General features: G+C 50.6%; 1 protein-coding gene across 5 annotated transcripts; it reads left to right on the top strand.

Annotated features, from left to right (window-relative positions):
- Positions 1 to 361: 361 nt before the first annotated feature.
- On the top strand, positions 362 to 21,594 carry BCL6 (BCL6 transcription repressor). 5 transcript variants are annotated; one of them, XM_045030121.1, is made up of 10 exons: positions 362 to 463; positions 9,681 to 9,719; positions 10,821 to 10,992; positions 12,567 to 12,788; positions 12,916 to 13,899; positions 14,434 to 14,615; positions 15,889 to 16,056; positions 17,954 to 18,084; positions 18,813 to 18,950; positions 20,318 to 21,594. In XM_045030121.1, exons 3-10 carry the CDS (start codon positions 10,832 to 10,834, stop codon positions 20,459 to 20,461), a joined length of 2,130 nt encoding a protein of 709 aa, XP_044886056.1. In that variant the 5' UTR covers positions 362 to 463; positions 9,681 to 9,719; positions 10,821 to 10,831; the 3' UTR covers positions 20,462 to 21,594. The 5 variants fall into 5 exon arrangements, with proteins under 5 accessions (XP_044886056.1, XP_044886058.1, XP_044886057.1 ...); XM_045030123.1 differs by lacking the exon at positions 362 to 463 and adding an exon at positions 2,695 to 3,419; XM_045030122.1 differs by lacking the exon at positions 362 to 463 and adding an exon at positions 7,819 to 8,177.
- The last annotated feature ends 282 nt before the right edge of the window (positions 21,595 to 21,876 follow it).

Genomic DNA, 21,876 nt, shown 5'->3' with positions numbered 1-21,876 from the left:
TTTCACGACCGAGAGCGGGGTGGCCTCAGCCCCGGATCTCGCTTATGTCACCGAATAGCAAATTAGTTCTCAGAATTCCAGGGGCCGAACTCTGCAACATTGAAGCCGCCCCGACGTCACAGCAGGCAGGCGGCCACGTGACTCCGGAGACCGGCGCCTACCACTGGCGGCGGGGGGAGCCTCCCGGCCCCGGCCGCGAGCCCGCGCTGGTCGCGCCGCTGCCGGGCGGGGGGCCCGGCCGGGAAGGCTCCGCGGAGGTCGCGGCGGCGGGCGGCAGGGGGCGGGCCGGGCGGAGCGGGGAGGAGCGAGGGGGCCGGGAGGGGGGGGGCGGTGGCCTCCCCTGGGCTGGGCGCAGTGGTAGAGTCGGCAGCTCAAATTCCGAGAATCGAGCTGTGTTGATTCTTAGAACGGGGGTTCTTAGAAGTGGTGATGCAAGGAGTTTCTAGGAAAGCCCGGAGACCAGGTGATTGCTGCTGCCGCCGCCGCCGCTGCTTCTAGCGCCGCCGCCGCCGCCGCTGCTGGTTTTTTACCCTTTAATGCTGGCGGGGCTGGAGGTCGCCAGGCGCCTCTCTCCCCATCCCCATCCCCGTGCCCGCCCGCCTCCCTCCCTCTCCCGCTCGCGCGTGGCAGGTGTCCGGGGGGCTTGTCGAGGGGCCGCGCGTGGCTTTTATTGGGGGGCGGGCAGGGCAGAGGCGTCGCTGCGGAGCGAGCCCGGGATGTTCGCCGCCGGGGGAGCGCAGGCTCGGGGCTCGGCTCTGCACGCAGGGCTGCGTCCCTCTCGGCCGGCTCCTGCGCCGAGCCCTGGTGCGAGGAGGAGGAGGAGGAGGGTTTGGTGTCTAGCTCAGGGCCGGCTGCGCTTCCTCCTCCTGCTCCTGCCCTCCCTGGGGCTGCCTGTCCCCTGCCCCTGCGGGCAGGGAGCGGAGTCTCGCTGCCTGGGCTGCTTCGCTCGCCGCTCTTGGCTGAGGCTTCCCTCGCCTGGCGCCCGGCCACCGCCAGCCTCGCCGAGCCGAGCCAGTGACAGCGGGCAGCGAGCAGAGATTTGCAACAACAAATGTTCCGAGCAAACTCGGCCGCTTTGCCATGGCCCCCCCTGCCTCGCCCCCTGCCGTTGGTTGAACACCCCCGTTGGGCTTGAACTGTGTGTGTTTGTGGACAGGCGACTTGTGTTGTTCTTATTATCATTGCACTGGAAACATGTTCGCCTCCCCTGGCTTGTTTGGGGTTGGGGGAGAACCGTCTTCCGGGGGCCGAGGGCTCTGCACCTGCAGCCGCATCTGGATGTGGGGTCTTCGGGGCGATGGGTGGGAGGGTGTTGACAGGACGGTGGGAGCGAGGTCGCTTTTGGGGGGGGGTGGCAATGCATGTTGTGGTGTCTGGGGTGCTGCGTGACCTAAGGTTGTTTCCCAAGGGCTGCATTGTTGTGTATTTTTTTGTTTTGTTTGTTTTTTTTTTCCTCCACGGTGCAAAAATCTGTTGGGCTGATAATCAAAGGCACGTGCCCCAGGACTCAGACTAGACAGGGTGATTGCAAAGGGCAGGAGCGGCGGGGCACAGAAACACTCCTGATTTTATTTCTAGACTGTGCTAGGGGAGGCGTTGACAACACAACTTGGTTGCGTGTGTGGCGGTGTGTGGTGTGTGTGGTTTTTTTCCCCCCTCTCTTCCCCCAATCCAATGCAAACAGATGACTTTGCAAAAGGGCTAGTGAATCCTGCCACCTGTGGCTGGCTAGCCATGCCAACCCAAGCGATCCCGAGTCAGGATTGCTGGCTAAGGCTCGCGGGAGATTTTGAGGGGGATCCCGGAGTAATTGTGCGAAGGGACTGTTGTTTGGCTCGACTAACTCTTACCTGCCTGAGCTGACCGCGTCCATGTGTGTTTGGTTTTTTAAGAGGAATTATTTAGGAAACAACGTTTGTATTTCATAGACTAATGACCCCATCGTGGGTTTGACGTTTTTGTTGTTGTTAGAGAAATGAAGCATTTTTGACCAAGACATAAGTGCTTTAAGGAGACTTTAAAAAAAACCTGGCTACTGAATTACTATGTATGTAAAATATTTGGATTATCACCAGCCTGGGGGTGGGCGGGGGGAGTCCATCAAACCAGCGTTTACGAAATAATTCTGGGCTCAGGTGGAAAGGGAGTGAAACCTCCCAGGGCTCGTGTCCAAGAGGGCGAGCGTCCGACAGGAAACCCGTGTAATCTTTTAATGGGTTTCCAATTAGTTTATGGTCTCCTTGAGTGCAGCTAAAGTCCTCAACGCGCCCAAGACACGGCTGCTGCGGAATGTAAACACGAGCCGCGGACGGCTCCGGAGCAGGGTTGCTGGTTGCAGCGCCAGTGGAGACGGGCTGGCCTCTCTTCCTGGAGGGGGTGGGTGTGCTTTTTTTGCTTTCATTTTAAACAATTAAAAATAAATCAGTAGCCAGGGACAATTCCCCTTGTTTTCCTCGCCGTTTACTACCACAGCGCGCTTGGCGTGGAGACAGGCGCTCGTAAATCTACAGTCCCAGCTGGCCCCTTTCCACACGCTATTCCTGGAGGTAGCAACCAGCAAAGAGGAGCAGGCGGGTTTGTTTGAAAAAGGAAGGGGGGGGGGAGATTGGGAAATCTCGGAGCTTTGCAAAAGTGCACGCAGCCCCGCCCCCCCTCATGCAAGGTGCAAAGTATCAAACTTTATGGGGGGGAGAAAGAAAGGGGGTGACTCTTCAGAAGTCTCCAGTTCAGCCAGCCAGGGTTGAAATCCGATCCCTGTTGACATATGGGATCATGTCAAGGGGTTGCTGATGAGTTTTTAAAAATTATAAGGAGAGAAGGGTGGTGAAAACCCCTCTGTATTTCTCTAAGGACGAGCAGTCAATCAAACTCCAGTGCCAACAGTGCCAAGGGTTCATTTTCCTCACACCTTGTTAATTTCTTTAAGGGATTTTTTTTTTCAAATGGCACAAGTGCCTCCTCCATAGGAATGTGTCCAAGCAAATTGCTTCTGCTGAGGGGGAGAAATGGGGGGACAAGGTGATCTGTACAGTCTGTGAGATTGCTCTTTATTGAAGAGTTCCAGTTAGTTTGTTGTGTAAATGACAGATCTGACTTGATGTCAAAATACTTTCCCCTCCCCCTCCCCCCAAAGGGGGAGAAACTTTGTTGTGAAAACTCAGTGGTTTAAGTAGTGGTGTGTGGAGTAGCAGCGACCTCGCTCTGTTTGCAAGGGAATCGCCTTTTGGATGTATCTGGGGTTTGGTTTGTTGTCACAATATTTTGAAATATTATGAAATAGCCTTGATGGCCTAGAAGGAAGTGTAGGGAAAGAAAAACATCCTACTTTTTTTTTTTTTCAATTTGTGGCTTCTCTTCCCTTCTTTGAATCTGGCTTTTAAAGACATCCAACCCAGGATCTGGCTCTGTTTATACACCAGGTAAATCTGATTTAAAAATAAAGTACCAAAAAAAAAAGCCCGTATCAATGAGAGTTTTGCCATTGACTTCACTGGATGCAAGATCAGCACTAAACTGGCTTGGGCATGAAGATCTACACTGATAAGCAGAAAAGGATCCTGCAGCCTCTAACTGGGGCAAAATTCTCATTGACTCCAGAAGATGTTTTACTTGACTCCTGACTCCAGGCCCTGAGTCTGTCATCAGACCCATCTTGCTTGTTGTCCTGAGGCTTTAAAATGTAATGATTATTCACAATATTGTATTAAAGGCTTATGGGATAAGTGCTTTCCGAATAAATAGACTTCCTTCCAGCAGGCCTTAAGGGCTTGTTTTACAGCTAGGAAATCCTTCAAAAATATTTTAAGGCAAAACTTTTTTTTCTCATGGGGCAAGAACTTCAGTTTGCATTACAACTGTGTGTGTTAAACCAGCAATCCATTATTTATTTTTTTTAAAGCCCTCAAATTTTCTGTCTTTGTCAAGTAATCAGTGATTAAAATATTCAAAGGCTGTGTAAGGATCATCCAGAAGAATGGATTCTTTCTTTGTTCCAGGAAGAACAGACTGCATTTCTAGGGAAATGCTCCATGTTGAGGGGCAAAATAGATCAAAGATCTCTTGGGATATGTTTCAAATCCATTCCCCCCTCCCCCCCCCCGTTTTGACTGTCTTAGTCAATAATCACAGAATAAATGGTATTTCACTGGTTATTTATTATCCTGAAGAGAAGGAACTCTGAGTGAGAGTTGATTCTCAGAGAACACCAAAACCAAGTAGTATTCCTTTTTTTAATTGCTAGTGTTCCCAGCTAGTCTAAATGCTGGATAGTGAAGACTTAAGACTTCGGCCTGGGTCTAAAATAAGCCTAGCAGAAACATTTAAGCTGCGAAAAGCAAGAATGAAAAAGCTCGTAAAAAATAATAATGTTGCTCAGACGTGTTTTAAGAGAAACAGAATTACATCGACAAAATTATATGTTTTCCAGTCTCAGCCATGGGGTTTTATTTTCCAAGGGAAATAGTAGATCTCTACAACAAAGCTAAAGGGTGCCATCTAGTGGTACGTTTTTTAAATTTTGGTGACTAGTTGCAGCTAATTTTTCAAGCTTGGGAAATCAAAAATGTTGAATTCAGTACTTTAAAAAAAATTGCTAGCTAGCTAAAAGTCAGCAGTGAAGAATAGAGACGCATCTAGTGCCACAGAAATTGACTAGCCTAACTGAAAACAACCAAGTACATATTAGAATGTTATTGATATTTGCATGTGGAGCTCTGTCTGAATGTTTTTCATGAAATCACATGTTAAAATATTTCCTACTTGTGGTGTTCATCTGCTGTTCCTGAATCATTGTCTAATACAGGTTGTCTTGTATTGCAGAATTATGCATTCATTTAAAAAAGGTTTCAGTCGCCACACATGGCAGCAACCTACTCCTTTATAAGGAAGTCTTAAGAAATATACTATATTGGATAACACATTGACAAACACCAATGTAAATGCGGGTGGCAAAACTTAATTAAGATAATGCCAAGGTGGTGTGGTTTTTTTTTTTAAATCCCATTTCAAGCAACATTTTCTTAATGTCCTACAAGGACTCTAGATGAGCAAGATAAAATAATTTAAATAGCCACGTTAATATTTCTCCACTTGGACAAAAAAAATTATCAAGGTAAAGTCAGTTTCAGCTCCTAGTGCTGCAATATTTTGGATGCAAACACTGCCTGGGGAGGTGTTGACAATTTTAGTTGGAACTTCAAAAAAAAAAAGTGGGTCCTATATTTTGGAAAAGTTTGTTTAAAACCTAATTTTGGGGAAAATTTGACTTGACTGAGTCCCTCCTTTTTAACCTTTCATCCAGACTTATGGGGTCTAAACAAGAATCTCCTCCATAAAGAACTCCCATGTTTTTGTATTAGATTTATTTTTAAACAGTTCTTGTGATTGGTAGAACTACAGCAAAACCTGTAACTTCTATTTGGAAATTTTATTCCTAAGAGGGTTGGGAAATAGTGGTCGGCTTTCTCCCTCATCCCTGTGTTCCAGGCTAGTCTTTCACATCCAATTACATTTATTATCAGTCAGACACAATGAAGACATGAATTTTACTTACCACAGAAGGAGGCTATTGACTAATGCACCGTAGAACTGTTTGTAGAGGAAAGACATTTCTCCCTGAGTCACAGGACTGGCCATTCTGTAGGATAACTTGCATGGCATCTTCCCCAATACACCATGCTGTGCTATTTTAAAAAATGCAGTGTGTGCTAATTGCCTCTAGGAGCAGCTCTGCGGGCTAAATTTATTTGCTGAGTCTGAGCTGGAGTATACCTGCGTGTGTGTCCACAGTCCAAACTTGCAGTTATGATAATGTGTTCTTTTAAGTTACTTTAAACACTACATGATATTTGAGATAATGGGCCACATTTTCCCTGGCGTCACTCCATTGACTTCAATTGAAATAACATTTCAGTATTCATTTTAAAAATTAATGTGCGGACTGTCTTATTTATTGGGAAGCCCTGGAAAAAGGCTGACTCATCGCTTTCCAAGGATGCTTATTGGCTTTACATCTTCATTAATGCTAAGCAAGATTTTGGCAATAGCGACAGGATTTTAAAATGGTATTCCCCCCCTCTTTATTTTTAAATGAAGAGTAAAGTAATGTGCAGACTCGAAACTGGGCCCTTTCCAAGCATTCACAAGTGCAACCAGCTTAGAATCTTCTTCAGAGGAAGACATTAAAATTCACTGTAGCACCTTGCAGTGCCAGAGGACAGGTGCAGTTTTCCTGGCTACAAATGCTGATAATAAACCCATCCTTGTAATAGACTGCATTTCCTAGAAACATTGGTTTGCTGGCAGGAAATGAGACCAGCCTGAAAGTGCAGAATGCTGAATCTGCTGCTGGTGACCTAGTCGCCAGAGGGAACAAGGGATGGGGAACAGAAGCTAAAGCCTCTTTGATTTACGCTGCCACAGTATTTGTCTTTGAGATTTTTTTTCTTTTTATTATTAATCAAAACAGGTGTTGGCCTGGCCCGGGGAGGCTACTACATTAATAAAGTCCTGCTCTGCCAGCGGAAGGACTCTTACAAGCCCTGCTCTCACGCCGTTCTGTAACAAATGAAAGCTCGGAGAGCCAGGGAGCTTGCAAGGAGGTCCCTGTCGCAGGAGCAGCCTCTCACCCCAGGTGCCTCCTCCCCTCCACTGATGGGGACCCCCGGCGCTGCCCTCTGGGCTCTGCTTCTCCGGCAGGTGCAAAGGGGATGACACACCCCGAGGTTCCTGCTTGGGGTCAGCTGCCCCCAGAAACTAAACCCAGCCCCGTGGCCGGGACCCCGGCTGCTGTCTCTGCTCATGGACCGAGGGGGAGCGGGTGGCGCTCGCATGCCTGGGGGCGGAGCGCCCCCTAGCGGGCGAAGGGGGCCTGCGGGATCAGCCCGCTCTGGCTTGCGGAGCGTCTCCCCCCCGCGTGGGTGAGATGGGGCGAGTCGCAGGCTGGCCCTGGCTAGGGGGCCGGGGGGGGGGCGCTGCACTCGGCCGGTGGGGGGTGGGTTTGTTTGCAGCTGGATGGGATCCTCCTCCCAGGACGGGGGCGGGGAGGGCGCAGTGCCACGGGGGCGGTCTGAGCTGCCCGGACCCCTAGCGGCGCCCCCCCCCCCAGCACGTCTCCTGGCTCGGCAGCCCCCGAGCAATGGTGTCTGCAGCCCCCGGCCTCGCCCACGCGGGGGAGCCGGGCCGGCCCCGGGGCGCTCCCACGCGGGGCTCTGGGCTCCAGCCCCCCGGGGCGCGTTGCGAGGGGGCGGGCTCGCCATGCCCCGGGCTCGGCTCCCGCCTGGCTTCCTAGAACCGGGCAGCCGGATCCCGGCGCGTTCCCGGAATGACAGCGCCGTGCCCGGCGGGCGCATTTCCTCCCCGTGTAAACGCGGCGCTCGCACCGCACCGGCGGGGCTGGGGCCGGGGCCGGCAGCTGGCGGCAAGGTACCGTGGGAAAGGGACGCTCCGAGGGGGTGGCTCTGTGCCGGGGGGAGGTTGCTGCTGGGCTTTTTCCTTCCCCCTCCCTTACACCAGCAGGGCTAGAGGGTGACCTGGGAGGGTTGGTTTGGAAGCAGGTCCTCCCCCCTCCCCCCCCGCAGAAAAGGTGGCCTTTGGCGGGGTGAACCCTGGAGCGTGAGAAATTGGCTTGGGGGGGGGGGGATATTTTTCATCTCGGAGTTCCTGTCTCCTCCCCCCCCCCAACTATTAGCCATCAAATCTTGACAGTCTCTTTACTGTTGCAGAACTGCAAAGTCCAAACTGTGGGGGGGGGGGCTCATTTGCATCTGGCTTGATTAATATGGGGTGGGTGGGTCAAGGGTGTGTCTGGGGAGGGGGGAGGAGCGCCTTCCTCTTTCTCGAGCCCAGCAGCAGGCTGAAGGCAGACCCTGCTGCGAAGTGCAATGCAGGGGTCCCTCGTTGGAAAAGGCCACTCGGCTGTCAGCGGCCCAGATCTGGCTGCTTTCTGGAGGAGCCCGTGCCAAGGCAGCAGTGGGTTTGCAGAGGGGCACCCGTGTGGACCACAGTTGGGCTGGGCGGCGAGACTGGACGGGTGCTGTAGCTGTGCCGGAGGGCAGCAGCAGGATGGTACAAAGGACCAGGTAGCACCCAGGGCAGGTTGGCCTCCTGCCGCATCCCTGTAAAAGAATTCTACCATTGCAGGAACTTCTTGCATGATGTGGAACGGGCTGGAGTTCATGGTGAGCTTTGTCATTCTCAGACCCATGTCGTAGCCTGTGAGGGGGCCTTGTTCTGATCTCAGGGACGACTCTTGTGACTCCGGTAGCTCGTAGGTGTGCCTGGCATTGACACTGAAATGACCGAGCTCAGACTCTGACCTGGTTGTACATCCCTTACACATTCCACTGGGCTGGGAACTTTGAAGCTAGGCCAGTTGCTAGCACAATCTGTAAATCTCTTGGCTTTCATGTGGACACTGAAAGTGGCTGGCACCGAGGGCTATGCAGAAAGGCCAGAGTCTGCAGTATTTGGGAAATGAGTCACCTTTTTCGAGTTTCAAGATAGGGAGACTGGGAGGCGCTCTGAAGACTCGTGTCATTTGAGTGTATGAGATGGATTTTAATGTCATGCATTTGTCTTGGCATATTAAAAATCACACTAATTCCTCTTCCTCCCCGTGCCCCATAAATCTCTGGGCCCACGTCTTTGTGGGCATGGAAAGGTTTATGGTTATACCTGAAAAGCCAAATACCAGCTATGAGGCTCTTTTCCCCTCTTTTACATGTAAAAGCCAACTGTGGGGAGGGTGTATTTGTCTTCATGTAGGTAAGAGCGGGGATAGCTCAGTGGTTTGAGCATTGGCCTGCTAAACTCAGGGCTGTGAGCTCAATCCTTGAGGGGGCCACTTAGGGATCTGGGGCAAAAATCTGTCTGGGGATTGGCCCTGCTTTGAGCAGGGGGTTGGACTAGATACCTCCTGAGGTCCCTTCTAACCCTGATATTCTAAGAAAAATAAAATTCTCTTAGAATGGAAAGGAGAAATTCCTCTCTATCCCAACTGTATTAACTCCCCAAAACCAGCAGGTGGAGACAATGAGCATCTTCTGGCATTCAGAAAAGGGGGCTAGTTCTGTTTCTAGCTTTGCCACTGACTTGCTATGTGACCTCAGTCAAGTTACTTAACCTCTCAGTGCCTCAGTTTCCCAATCGTTCGCAATTTCTAGTGTTTCATATTTCCAAAGTGCTTTGAAATCTTCAGAAGAATGGTGGCTACTAAGGAAAACAATTCCTGACCCCTTTCAGTTTCTGGGGAAAATGAAGGAGGGGAGAGAGTCTTGCAGCCCTGTGTGATGCAATGAGATAAGAAAGGAGTGGGAATATTGGGGATGGTGAGAGGCATCTCTGAAAGAAGTGGTAAATGAATTCTTGTTTGACTCCTCCTGTACCCTCCCTAGCTACCCTCGAGTCCCTGACTCATAGATATGAAAGGCTCTTTGGCACACACCCATGGTTGGGGGTAGAGGGTGTGGAAGAGTCTATGATTAGATTCCCAAAGCCTGTGGTTGCAATAAGAACATACTGTACTGGGAGAAACAAATTAACTTTATTGGAGAGTGGAAGTGCTATTAGCTTCAGCTTCCATCCTGCTGATGTTACATCAAAACAACAAGCTTGCATCCTACCACAGCCCATTTACATTTCTGAACTAATCTGGTGTTTGTTTTCTTGTGCTTGCTTTGTAGGTTTGAAAGAAACTTTTGGGCTGTGAATTGAGGCATTGGGTATGTAAATTTAATTTCATGCCTTTTTAAATGTGTTGAATGAAATGTTTCATTAGGCCCAGCCAGAATCTGTATTCAGGAGAGTGGTTGCTCTGCACAAAATTACACATTCATATCCCACCGCCGGCAGTGGAACCGTGGCTGGAACTAATCCTGTCATTGAGGAATTTGGCATTTAAGATTGAAATTCCAGTGTGGAATTTCAGGTGGTGGGTGGTAGCTTCTTGGGAAAGGCCTGGGGCAGACCCTCCAGCTTTGATCAAAGAGAACATGTGTTTTGGAAGCTTCACATCAAGAACTGGTGAGGGAAGAGGAACAGAGTTCTGGAATTAGGAGTCCCTGGTGATCTAGATTCTAGGGAATTGGGTATCGGGAGACCTGGATTTTCTGTTCCTGGTGCAGCCACTGATTTGTGACCCTGGGCAAATCATTTTCAGAAGTAGCCACTGATTTTTGGATGCCCAACTTGAGACCCCTTGGTCTGGATTTTCAGAAGTGCTGAACACCTGTAGCTTTGTATGGGATCTTTATGAATAGCTCTAGTTTCCATGGCTGGATCCTGTAGTTTGGCTGCCCTGATGTCTGTGGGAATGACACACGTATCAGAGCTGCGGGACCAAACCATAAAGTGTGTAATCTAATAACTACCGCAGGTTAGCGTCCAGGGTTTGCGTTGCTTTGTCTGCTATTCCTCTGAGATCCTCAAAGAGCAACTTCCAATGGAGCTGAGCTGAGCACAGCTCCTGCTGGCTTGGCCACAGTGGGAGCAGGAGCAGGGGTATGATGGGGAGATGGTATAGCTTGCCCACCTATTCCCCAGGAAGGTCCTGTTGTGTTCTCCCATCAGGTGGGAGGATGGGACTCGTGCTGAATCCCCTCCAGTTCTTGCCTCCTTTTTGGAACATTCAGCAGAACAATCTGGTGCTCATGGCCACTGCAGATGGAAGCTGAAATGTGGCTGCATCCTAGATTATTATTGTTTCTTCTCTAGCTGAGGGTCTGTTGCTGCCCTAACCAAACACTGCCTAGCAGCCTCTTGGCCCTGCTCTATGAGGCTTTCTGAGCCACTTCATGGTCCTATGTTTCTTCTCTCTTTTTCAGGCAGAGTCAAGATGGCCTCTCCGGCAGACAGCTGCATCCAGTTCACCCGCCATGCAAGCGATGTACTTCTCAATCTCAACCGCCTTCGGAGCCGGGATATCCTCACCGATGTCGTTATCATCGTGAACCGGGAGCAGTTCAGAGCCCACAAAACTGTCCTCATGGCCTGCAGGTGAAAAGGGGCTAATGACACAGTAGCTTTCTCCCGCCCCCGCCCAGCCCCCTTTCTTTCCTCTGTGTTTACACGCTGTTTCGTCAGATAAACAGCACGTCTGACATCCCAGGGTCCAGCTCTGCCTTTCCGAGCCCTGTGATCACATCCATGAGTAGCAGATGCTTGGCAGGGGTTGGAGTCCATCGTGCCCAACTCTTCGGTCTAGCTGGTTTGCATACTGATGTGCAGCTAAATGAGTGCGTTTCTTGCAACGCTGCATTGCAGGGTATCGTCCAAACCAAAACCCTCTCCGACCTTGGGGAAGAGTCTCTAGGTCTAGAGACACTGTGCTCCCATCTCTAGAGTCACCCGGCTCTGGTGGCTTTGGTTAGCTCCTCAGTGGTCAAGGGCTACATCTCAATACATTTTAGAAGTGTAGTATTATTGCTCCTCTGAAATTATAGAGCCATAGGGTTAGAGGGGACCGCAAGGGTCATCTAGTCTAATCGCCTGCCAAGATGCAGGATTTGTTGTGTCTGAACCATCCAAGGCAGATGGCTCCAGCCTCCTTTTGAAACCCTCCAGTGAAGGAGCTTCCACACCCTCCCTGGGCGTCTGTTCCATTGTCCTGCTGTTCTTACTGTTAGGAGGTTTTTCCTGAGATTTAATCTAAATCTGCTGTGCTGTAGTTTGAACCCACTGCCTCTTGTCCTGCCCTTTATGGCAAGAGAGAGCAACTTTTCTACATTTTTTTTATGGCAGCCTTTCAAGTGTTTGAAGACCCCAATCCTATCCCCCTTTATCTCCTCTTTTCCAGAACTTGCCCTTGCTGCTTTCCCCACTGACTGAGGGATCCATTCGCTATTGTACCCTGTAAATAAAACACCCGCCACCTCTCCTGGCATTGTCGCTGGGCCTCATTTTATCAGGGGGGTGCTAATGTGGAGGAAACGAGAGGCCGTTGGCATGGACAAATGCATAAACAAAGCATCAACCATTTGTATTTTGCATATACATCTTATGACAGTGCAATATTTAGTGTGCATTTGACACAAACCGTGTTTTCCCATGCGGCTTCAGAGATCAATAACTCACAGAGGGAGGAAAAACAGACAGTCCGGGGCAGGAGGGGGGATTAAGAGAAGTAGGCAAGGGAGAAAAGACATTTAAGTGGAGAAGGTGGAGAGCTGGTGAGCAGTTGAGATACAGGGAGGCTGCTCCGGATGGCAGGAGCTGCAGAGGAGAAGGCGCTTGCACTCAGCGGTGTCATTTGGGAGACCAAATGGAAGAATTTAATGCTAGATCAGAGGAGGCAGGAGACGTGGGGAGGAGTGAGAGGATTTCCGTGATGCAAATCTATGGCGGGTCTTTAAATTAACTTAGGTCAGAGTTCTCAACCTTTTCCATAACAGGACCTCCCTGGGGCCGGCCTCCCGTCCGTCTTCCGGTGTCGCAATGTAGGAAGGGCGGAGGTTGAGAGTTCATGATGTCTCGATGGAGAACTCCTGTAATAAGTTCCCTCTCCCTTCTCTTCTTCCGAAATCTTGCAACGTTGGGTTCACTCTCCCCTCCCATCCCTTCTCCCTTTGCAGCGGCCTCTTCTACAGCATATTCACCGACCAGCTAAAGTGCAATCTGAACATCATCACTCTGGCCCCAGACATCAACCCCGAGGGATTCTGCATCCTGCTGGACTTCATGTACACCTCCCGCCTCAACCTGAGGGAAAGCAACATCATGGCCGTCATGGCCACCGCGCTCTACCTGCAGATGGAGCACGTCGTCGATACTTGCCGAAGGTTTGTCAAGTCTAGGTGAGACACCTGTGGCTGAGTTGGAGAGCCTGTTTGGGGGGTGGAGGGTGGAATTGCCAACGCATCTGACCGCTCGTTTCAGAGGCTGGGAATAAGGCGTAACGCCCTTCCTTTTGTCTCCGTGCAGCGAAGCCGAAATGGTCTCTGCAATGAAGACGCCAAGGGAAGAGTTCTTGACGGGCCGGATGCTGAGTCATCCGGAGGTGATGGCTTACAGGAGCCGGGAAGTCTCAGAGAACAACATGCCTCTCCGAAACACGCCTCTCTGCGATGGGAGGGCCTTTGCCTCCACTTTGTACAGTGGCCTGTCTGGATCACCCCTTTCCTACACTGGATACAACCCCATTCCAGTCAACGGTTTCCTCTTAGACGATGAGCTGCGAGAGGTGAGGATGCCCCTGCCGGATGTCTCGAGGGTCAACCCTTTCCCAAAGGAGAGAATGCTGCCATGTGACAGCTCCAGGACAATCCCTGCGGACTACACCAGAGCCGTCACCGATCTTTCAGCCAACACGTGCCATGCCACCATCTATTCTCCAAAAGAGGCTGCTGCCGAAGAGGCCAGAAGTGACATGCACTACAGCATAGCCGCTGGTCCTAAGCCCGTCGCACCTTCGGTCCGAAACAATCCCTACTTCACCTGTGACAAAGTGGCCAAAGAAGAAGAGCGGACCTCTTCGGAAGACGAGATAAGCCAACACTTCGAACCAACCAACACACCAATGAACCGAAAGGGTCTCATCAGCCCCCAGAGCCCCCAGAAATCAGACTGCCAACCCAACTCGCCAACTGAGTCCAGCAGCAGCAAGAACGCCCGCATCACTCAAAGCTCTGGCTCTCTGGGTACCAAGAGCCCTACCGACCCCAAAGCCTGCAACTGGAAGAAGTACAAATTCATCGTCCTCAACAACCTCAACCAGAGCACCAAGCAAGACGGTGCCGACCAGAACGAAGTGGGGACCCTCTCCCCTCACTCCTACGTGTCTACGTCGGCTTGCCAGCAGTCCATGGAACCTGAGAATCTAGACGTCCAGTCCCCAACCAAGCTGAGCTTGAATGGGGAAGACTCGACAATCCCACAAGCAAGCAGGCTCAACAACATTGTGAACAGGTAAGGGGGACCCCCGTGGAGGAGACAGGACTCCTTGCAGCGCTGCTGGGTTTTATTCATGTTTTGGGTAGATGCCCAGCTTTGGTGAGCTAGCCTCTTGCCTCAGTTCCTCGGCAGGTGTAAATCAGTGAGTTCAGTGGAGCCTCGCCAGTTGATACTGAGGATCTAGCCAGTAATGTATGTTTCCCAAATGTGTAACCACACCCAGCGTAGGCTGATGGTTACATTGGGGACTAGGAGTCCTGGCTCGCTCTGTGGCTGTGGCCAGTTCACCTAAACCTTGTGCCTCGGTTTACTCTGTTACCTCCCCAAGTGGGACGTTTATAAAGTGCCTTGAGATCCTTGTGGGATGGGCACTAGAAAAGAATGAAGTGTGATTGCTGAATGCCATGTAGAGGGAGTGCCCCATGGGGCCCTGATCCCAGCTAGGGCGTGTCTAAGGGTCCGCTTAGCAATGCGTGTGTATCCTTCATGCCTGGGCTGATCGGAGGCGCTGTGGTCTGGTGTCACATGGGTGTTCCTCTTCTTCCACAGATCTCTGGATGGGTCCCCTCGGAGCAGCGAGGGGCAGTCCCCTCTGTACTTGCATTCCTCAAAATGCAGCTCCTGCGGCTCCCAGTCCCCCCAGCATTCTGAGATGTGCCTTCACACCCCTGGCTCGACCTTCGGAGAGGAAATGGGCGAAACCCACTCCGAATACTCCGACTCCAGTTGTGGTAAGTCCAGACTCCGTCCTCCCCCACTTGCCCTTCCAGCTGGCAGAGGGGGGTGCCACTGGAATCTGTGGGGTGATGCTCCCGCAATGCCATTCCGCCTCATGAGAGAGGGGCCCGGCCGCAGCACCCCCAGAACTCTGGGCATATTTGAACCTGCATCCGGACTAGCAGGCTGGTGTCGGTCTCTACAATGGGCTGAACCCAAATCCTGAATCTGAACTTCAATGGTTCAGGCCATCTCTTTTCCAAGCGGATCTCAAAGTGCTTTCCAAACCCTCTAACTGGCTGAATGAAGCATACATGGGAATTGGTTTCTGCCTCTAACAAGGCAGCTTGGGCTAGTTGAGAGTAATTAGCATCTCCCAACAGCTTAAGACAGGAAGTGAAGAATGCCACACCCACTCAAAACTGCCAGGGGGGGACTGAGCTAGGCAGAAAGAAATGATCCACACTTGGACATGGCCATGTTGTTTGCCTCACTCATCAGTCTGCGGAGCTGTCTCTAGTCTGGAGGAGCAGTTGTGGATAAAGAGGACTAGACTGTAAAAGGGTTAAAAAAGGAACTAGATAAGTTCATGGACGTTCGGTCCATCAATGGCTATTAGCCAGGATGGGCAGGGATGGTGTCCCTGGCCTCTGTTTGCCAGATGCTGGGAATGGGCAACAGGGGATGGATCACTTGGAGATTCCCTGTTCTGTTCATTCCCTCTGGGGCACCTGGCATTGGTCACTGTCAGTAGACAAGACACTGGGTTAGATGGACCTTTGGTCTGACCCAGTCTGGCCGCTCTTATGTTCTTAAGAGGCTTACAGAACTCTGTTTTGTGAAAATCTGTTTGTCCTCATCCTCCAACTCACTGGGGAAAAATGGAAGATTTCATTTGCTGCTCAAAACCCAAGTTCCCCCAAAGAGTAGAACTCTGAATTCATATACAGTGAAACCACCATCATGAGGCGGCCTTCCCACCCTCTGCTTCCTATTTACTAAGACCCCACCTCTGCTTGGTTTGTTTACTGGCTAGCCCCAGGGGTGATTTTTGCTGTGTATGTATGATGGAGAGGGAAACGGACACTGTGGAAGTGCTGCTGATTTCATTCTCCCGGGCTGCTTCCCCCAACTCCATTGAACCCTCGTGAAACAGACTTTAGCTTGGACACGTTGGCTTCACCTCGCCACCGGCTCCTGGGCCCTGTCTAAAGCCCCAGTCCACGCAGGAGATGTGCTTGCTGATGTCATTCATTCTCCCCGCCTCTCTCTCTCTGTCCCCGACAGAAAACGGAGCCTTCTTCTGCAACGAGTGTGACTGTAGGTTCTCTGAAGAGGCTTCCCTCAAGAGACACTCCCTGCAGGCGCACAGTGATAAGCCCTACAAGTGTGACCGTTGCCAGGCCTCCTTCCGCTACAAGGGAAACCTAGCCAGCCACAAAACCGTTCACACAGGTACAGCTCCCGGTGCCAGCCCATGGCAGTGCGTCGAAGCCGGTCCTGAAAGGCACGCGAGTGCCAGAGCAGCAGGTCCAGGGCTCAGCTCCGTTCTGCCTTGCGTGCAGGCCTAATCCGTACCCTGTGAGGGAACGGCAAAGCACCCCAGCACCTGATAAGGGAGGGTCGTGGATCTTCAGCCGCTTCCTGGGAGCCCGAACTCCTGGGTTCTGCTCCTTTGGAAATGACTTAACCCCTGTGTGCTTCAACTATAAATGAGGAAATACTTGTTTTCCTCCCTGGGGGGCTGTGAAGCTTAATATCTGCAAAGTACTTTGGGATCCTTGACTATGAGGTGTTGCCTAGCATTTGGGTCTCTCTCCACATGTGAGCTGTATTGGCTGTCCCATTCAGAGTGTTTGGGGTGGGGGATGGGCCCTGTGGGCTCTTTTTCTGATGGATAAAGAGGCTGAGAGAGGTTATTTTACCAAAAATAAATAGTCTGGTTGTTTTTTCCATTAGAAAGTCGGGTGCCATCTAATCTGGCAAAATCCCTGGTGAACGGATGAAATGGTCTGAGCCAGCCCAGTGAAAGATGAGAAAGGAAAGGATCAGGGGTTTAGCCGCTGCTCAGAATCCTGGGCGGGGGTTGACTTGTTTCTGTAAACGCTCAGAACATTGGTGCCCAACTAACACTTCGGAGAAAAGACGTTTGGGTTAAAGACCCAGCTTCCTTCCCCCTTCAGTTGGGCTGAATTGCACATTGCCTGACTTTACGCGGCGGATCGGAGCCGCAAGGTGCAAGAGCTCACGATATACGTCCCCTGAGATTCTCAGCACATCCTCCAGCAAAATCAGGGGAAAGCAGATTTGATGTTCAAGCTATTTTTCATTTAAAAACAAAGGCAGGAGTGGGGAAAAATAAACCTCCCATGAATCTTTCAGCCCATCTGTATCCATCCCTAGGATGCAATGGAGGGCAAAGATCCAGTGCCGATTACCTTTGTGTAGATGGCAGGTGGGAATAATTGAGGCTGAATGGTTTGGAGCGCAGTTACTACTGACTCCATAGCTATGAACCATCCTCGATCTCTCTCAGCCTGGCTCACTTTGCCAAAGGAACGACCAACAATGGGATCAAATGTATTTGAAACCATTCAGGGACCAACGGAACCATGCAGATCTCATCTGCTTGCTGTATCTCTGCTTTCTCACCCAGCTACAGTATAAAGTTGGATGATATTGCTTGTCGCTGGACTAGGAGGGGCTGAATCTGGCAAAGCAGACAGACTTGCCTGGTAGCCCTGATTTCTAGGGCTGTGCTTTACAATCTGAGCCAGACAGTAGTTCTTCGAATAACTTTCTGGGAGGAGGAGGAGAGGGTCACATCTGGCTAGGGTTGCCTGCCATAAATACCAGTGTGCAGTGGGTGTGCAGATTCTCTGCTGCACCCAAATGTTGTAGGCAGTAGGTTCCATATCTCTAACCCAGCTCTGTGTGCAGGTTGGAGCAGCCTGAGGGCTGCTCTAACATGCACTGGTCCCCCAAGGGACTGCCTGCCAGCCGAGGATAGCTGGAGCATGCCATACTGTGCTTCCCTGGCCTCCAGTGCCTGTGGGGAGGTTGGCATAGGACCGTTCTATGATGGCTATACCCCCACTGGGGACTCCCATCACATACACACCAGGGGGATTCCCAGCTAAGGGGAGCGAAGCCGAGCAAAGGGATTGAAACACAGCAGGGAGTCTGCCCTGGGCTTTGCAGGGGCAGCGCTTGCAGGGTGTTTCTAGGAGGCCCGTGTCTTTTCCATTCTCTTGTAGACTGTATAGCTATTTAGTGACTGTAGTGGAAGCTTTGGGGAGCTCAGGACACTGTGCGCTAACCTGGCGTCTCTCTGTTTCTGGCGGGGCGACAGGCGAGAAGCCATATCGTTGCACTATCTGCGGAGCGCAGTTCAACCGGCCGGCCAACCTGAAGACCCACACACGCATCCACTCCGGAGAGAAGCCCTACAAGTGTGAGACCTGCGGGGCCAGATTTGTCCAGGTGAGGATCCCGCTTCATACTCTGCAGTTCCCCTGGAGAGTGGGATGCGTCTTCCTGCCCAGAGCATGGGCTCTGGGGCCTGGGGCTCTGCTGCGTGTCTGTGACATGGGAAATGCCCTGAAGGGGGCACTGTTCCTTGCTTAGGGCTGGTGATGATCCTGTGCTGTTGCGGAACAAATACAGGCCCCTTGAACTTTACCCTTGGCAGGTCAATGAAGCTAGTCCATTGTTTTTCAATTAAACAGATCTGTGCCTCTTGCATTTCTCCGTGTGCTGTCAGCTGTTCAGGCTCTCAAAGGGTTTTGCTGCAAACATTCATTAGCTTATGCCTATGGAGTCTAATCTAGGATTCCATACTCTAGGAAGGTGGCCCTCCGGATGGTCACTTGAGTAATAAGGACTGGGCTCATGGTTACAGTCTCTGTCCACAGAGATAGCAGCTTTTCAAACTCCTTTTGGTGAAGCTGGTTTATTAGCAGAATCCATTAGGGTTAGAGTCTGCCTTTAATCTCAGAGCTGCCGTGCTGAATGGTCAGTCTGATCCAGTGTCTCCTCTCGTGGCCAGTGGATGGGAGGAGGATTTCTTCCTGACCTCAGCTGTTGTCTAGCTAATGCCCGGAAGCATGAGGATTGATATGACTGGCTTGGGAAGCTTGGTCTGAATGTGAAGTGCGTGTGGCAAGCATGCCTCTGGGACCCGTTTTCTGACACTGTCTCCTCTGCGACAGGTTGCGCATCTCCGAGCTCATGTGCTAATCCACACTGGCGAAAAACCCTACCCCTGTGAAATCTGTGGCACGCGCTTCCGGCACCTGCAGACGCTGAAAAGTCACCTTCGAATCCACACTGGAGAGAAACCGTACCATGTAAGTAACCTCCCGGCATTATCCGCGCTAGTGACCAAGAGCCAGGACTCCCTTGCAGCCGATAAGGCCACGTACCATGGTGGGGAGAAGTTGTCTGGCACTGACCACTGGCATCGCCCGGGCATGGCTCAGTCCTGACCACCGGGACTGTCCCCAAGGACACCTCCATTCCCCCTCCCCGTCTACCCTCCGGCACACAGTAAATTAGAGGCCTGCTGCTGAGACGGCATTTTGATGGGTTGAGCTGCATTTGGAACCGAAGAAGGTCACGTTCCTTCGAAGGGCCGCGGCTCCCGTTACAGTAGAGGACAAAGGACATTGCTCCTCTCCTGTACGGAGGATCATAGATGCTAGAGATGAGAGGTTTGTCGAGATGTCCCCTGCAGTCTCAGCTCATCCCTGGCATAATTCTGTGGAGTGAGGGCTATTCACTGGTCAGGGTAAGCTGCTGTGCAGTTGGTGGTGTTACCCCAGGGCTGAGCTTGGCCCAGGATGCTTTTTTAACCCCGAGGCCCATAACATGGGGGGCTTCACCTCAAATCCAACTAGCTGGAGCTAACCATGAGTAGATGCTACCAAGACTCAGAGGGACTGGGGCTTGGAGTGGCCCATACTATGTAGCACCCCCTTCCCACGCATCTTCTTGGGAGCCCCCATCCGACCCACAGGGAGATTGCCCAGGAGATCTCGTGTAGCAATATCAGCAGGTGGGAATAGTTAGGATGGAAGGGGGCAGAAAAAAGCCTCTTTGGCTCTTACGCGAGGCAGAACTGTGGTTTAGAGGCTAAAGCAGGCGAGCTAGGACCCCTGGACTCCAAGCTTTGGCACTGACTTGCTGCGTGGCCTCCGGCAGGTCACTTAACCTCTCTGATGCTGTTTTCCCACCCTGAAGAAAGGGGGTATCCAGGGTGCTGTGAGTAATCCTGAGCAATCATTAATTAGGACAAGATTTAGAGTCCCCCGACAGAGGCACTACAGACCTGCCAAGTGCTTCATATTAATTATACTCCCTGTGTTTGAAGTGACCGGCTGGGAGATGGTGTCAGTCTTTTCGTTAGCGTCTCGGCAACGATGATATTTTAAAATGGAGGCAGAAGTGTGGGCTGGCGGGTCAGGCGCTGGCCCTGGGTTCAGATCCTGGCTCTGCCACCGATGCCTTGCATGGCTTTGGGCAAGTTACTGAGCCTCTCTGCCTCAGTTGCTCATCTGTAAAATACGCTCCCATGCCACGTTGAAAGGCCACATTAATGAACGATTGGGAGGCGACTCGGGCGGGGATGGGGGTGGGGGCTGTATATGTGGCCAGATTACATCTGGCTCTGTACACTTTTGAGCTAACGGTGCCTCCCCCATCCTTTCGGTTTTAGTGTGAGAAGTGTAACCTGCATTTCCGCCACAAAAGCCAGCTGCGGCTCCACCTCCGGCAGAAACACGGCGCCATCACCAACACCAAGGTGCAATACCGCGTCTCGACAACAGAGCTGCCACCAGAACTGCCCAAGGCGTGCTGAAAGCCAGGCGGATTTCTCTGCGGGGTGGGGGGAGAGGAAGGGGTGTCTGAGGGAGAGGGGGAAAGAGATCCAAAGGATACTTGTAACACTTGTAACACTTTAAAACTTTCATCACACGATGGAGTGCCTCTAAGCCCATAGTGCAGATAGGTGGGAAAAAATATTAAAAAAATACACGGGTTTTGTTTTTATTTTTCCCAGTTATGTGAAACTGAAAAAAAAACGTATTCAGATTTAAATGTGTATAAAAAATGTCTGTGCAGTGGAGTGTTTAACCTTCACAGTCTGAAGATGAGGAATGTAATGTTGATTTACGGGAACAGTTGGGTTTTTTTGTTTGTTTGTTTGTTTTTTGTGTTGGTTTTTTTTTTGCTTTCTCTTTGTATGCAAAATGTGTGTTCTTTTAAAGAGAAGAAAAGAATTGTGTACTATTGAAGAGAGGGCTTTAACTTTTTTAACCAAAGGTGAAGGAATCTATGGCAGAGCTGTAAATATATATATATAAATATAAATATATATATAAAATAAATATATATAGACCTTAAAGATATATTAAAAATATATAAAATGCATTAAAGGCTTGATTTAGCATCTGCTGGCAGACGCTGATTTGAGACTCTTTAGTGTGATAGAGCACTTAACAAGATATTTTAAAGTATTGCATCTGTATAAGTAAGAAAATATTTTGTCTAAATGCATCAGTGTATTTGTATTTTTTTGCAAGTGAAGGTTTACAATTTACAAAACAAAGTGTGTATTAAACCAACAAAGCTGCAGAAGGAATTTAAAATAATAATAAAGTGTAATTTTTTTTGTTTTGTTTTCAGTCTGTATATATGTAAAATGTGGTTCGCACGGTGCCTTTCTTTTCAATCGACGTTTTCAATGTATGAACTGTATGAGCCCAATTTCCTTTTTAAGGTACAGCCTGATGTTACAAAAGGAGTCCTCTGGCAGAACTGTTTATCGGGGAATGTTTTGTTTTTTGGGTCTTTTTTTTTTTGTCTTATTTTACATGCTTGTGTTATGAACAATCTCGGGAGACAGGGTTTGGGCTGTGTCTAAACTGCATTAATGCGTTCTGTAAAATATAGCTGTACAAATACAAGAATAAAACGATGAAAAGTAAAGTACAGTGGAGTGAGGGGTATTTTCTTCTGTCTGTTTGGCTTAAAATGTCTTGATCTGAAATTCTCTCACTTGGAACGGTCCAGACTTAGGGTATGTATTCAGTACCCACTGGATCGGCGGGCAGCGATCGATCCAGTGGGGATCGATTTATTGTGTCTAGTCTAGATGTGATAAATCAACCCCCAAGCGCTCTCTCGTTGACTCCTGTACTCCAGCTCGCTGAGAGGCGCAGGCAGAGTCGACGGGGGAGCGGCAGGAGTCGACTCACTGCAGTGAAGATACCA

The sequence above is a fragment of the Mauremys mutica genome, chromosome 9, assembly GCF_020497125.1.
Source record: "Mauremys mutica isolate MM-2020 ecotype Southern chromosome 9, ASM2049712v1, whole genome shotgun sequence".
Classification (NCBI taxonomy): domain Eukaryota; kingdom Metazoa; phylum Chordata; order Testudines; family Geoemydidae; genus Mauremys; species Mauremys mutica.
Note: the sequence above shows the minus strand (reverse complement) of the source record. Positions and strands in the feature narration are given on the sequence as shown.

Coding starts and splice junctions, on each gene's coding strand:
- BCL6 (XM_045030121.1), top strand. CDS start 10,832: ATGGCCTCTCCGGCAGACAGCTGCATCCAGTTCACCCGCCATGCAAGC. Junction 10,993..12,566: donor ACTGTCCTCATGGCCTGCAG/GTGAAAAGGGGC, acceptor CTCCCTTTGCAG/CGGCCTCTTCTACAGCATAT. Junction 16,057..17,953: donor CCACAAAACCGTTCACACAG/GTACAGCTCCCG, acceptor GCGGGGCGACAG/GCGAGAAGCCATATCGTTGC.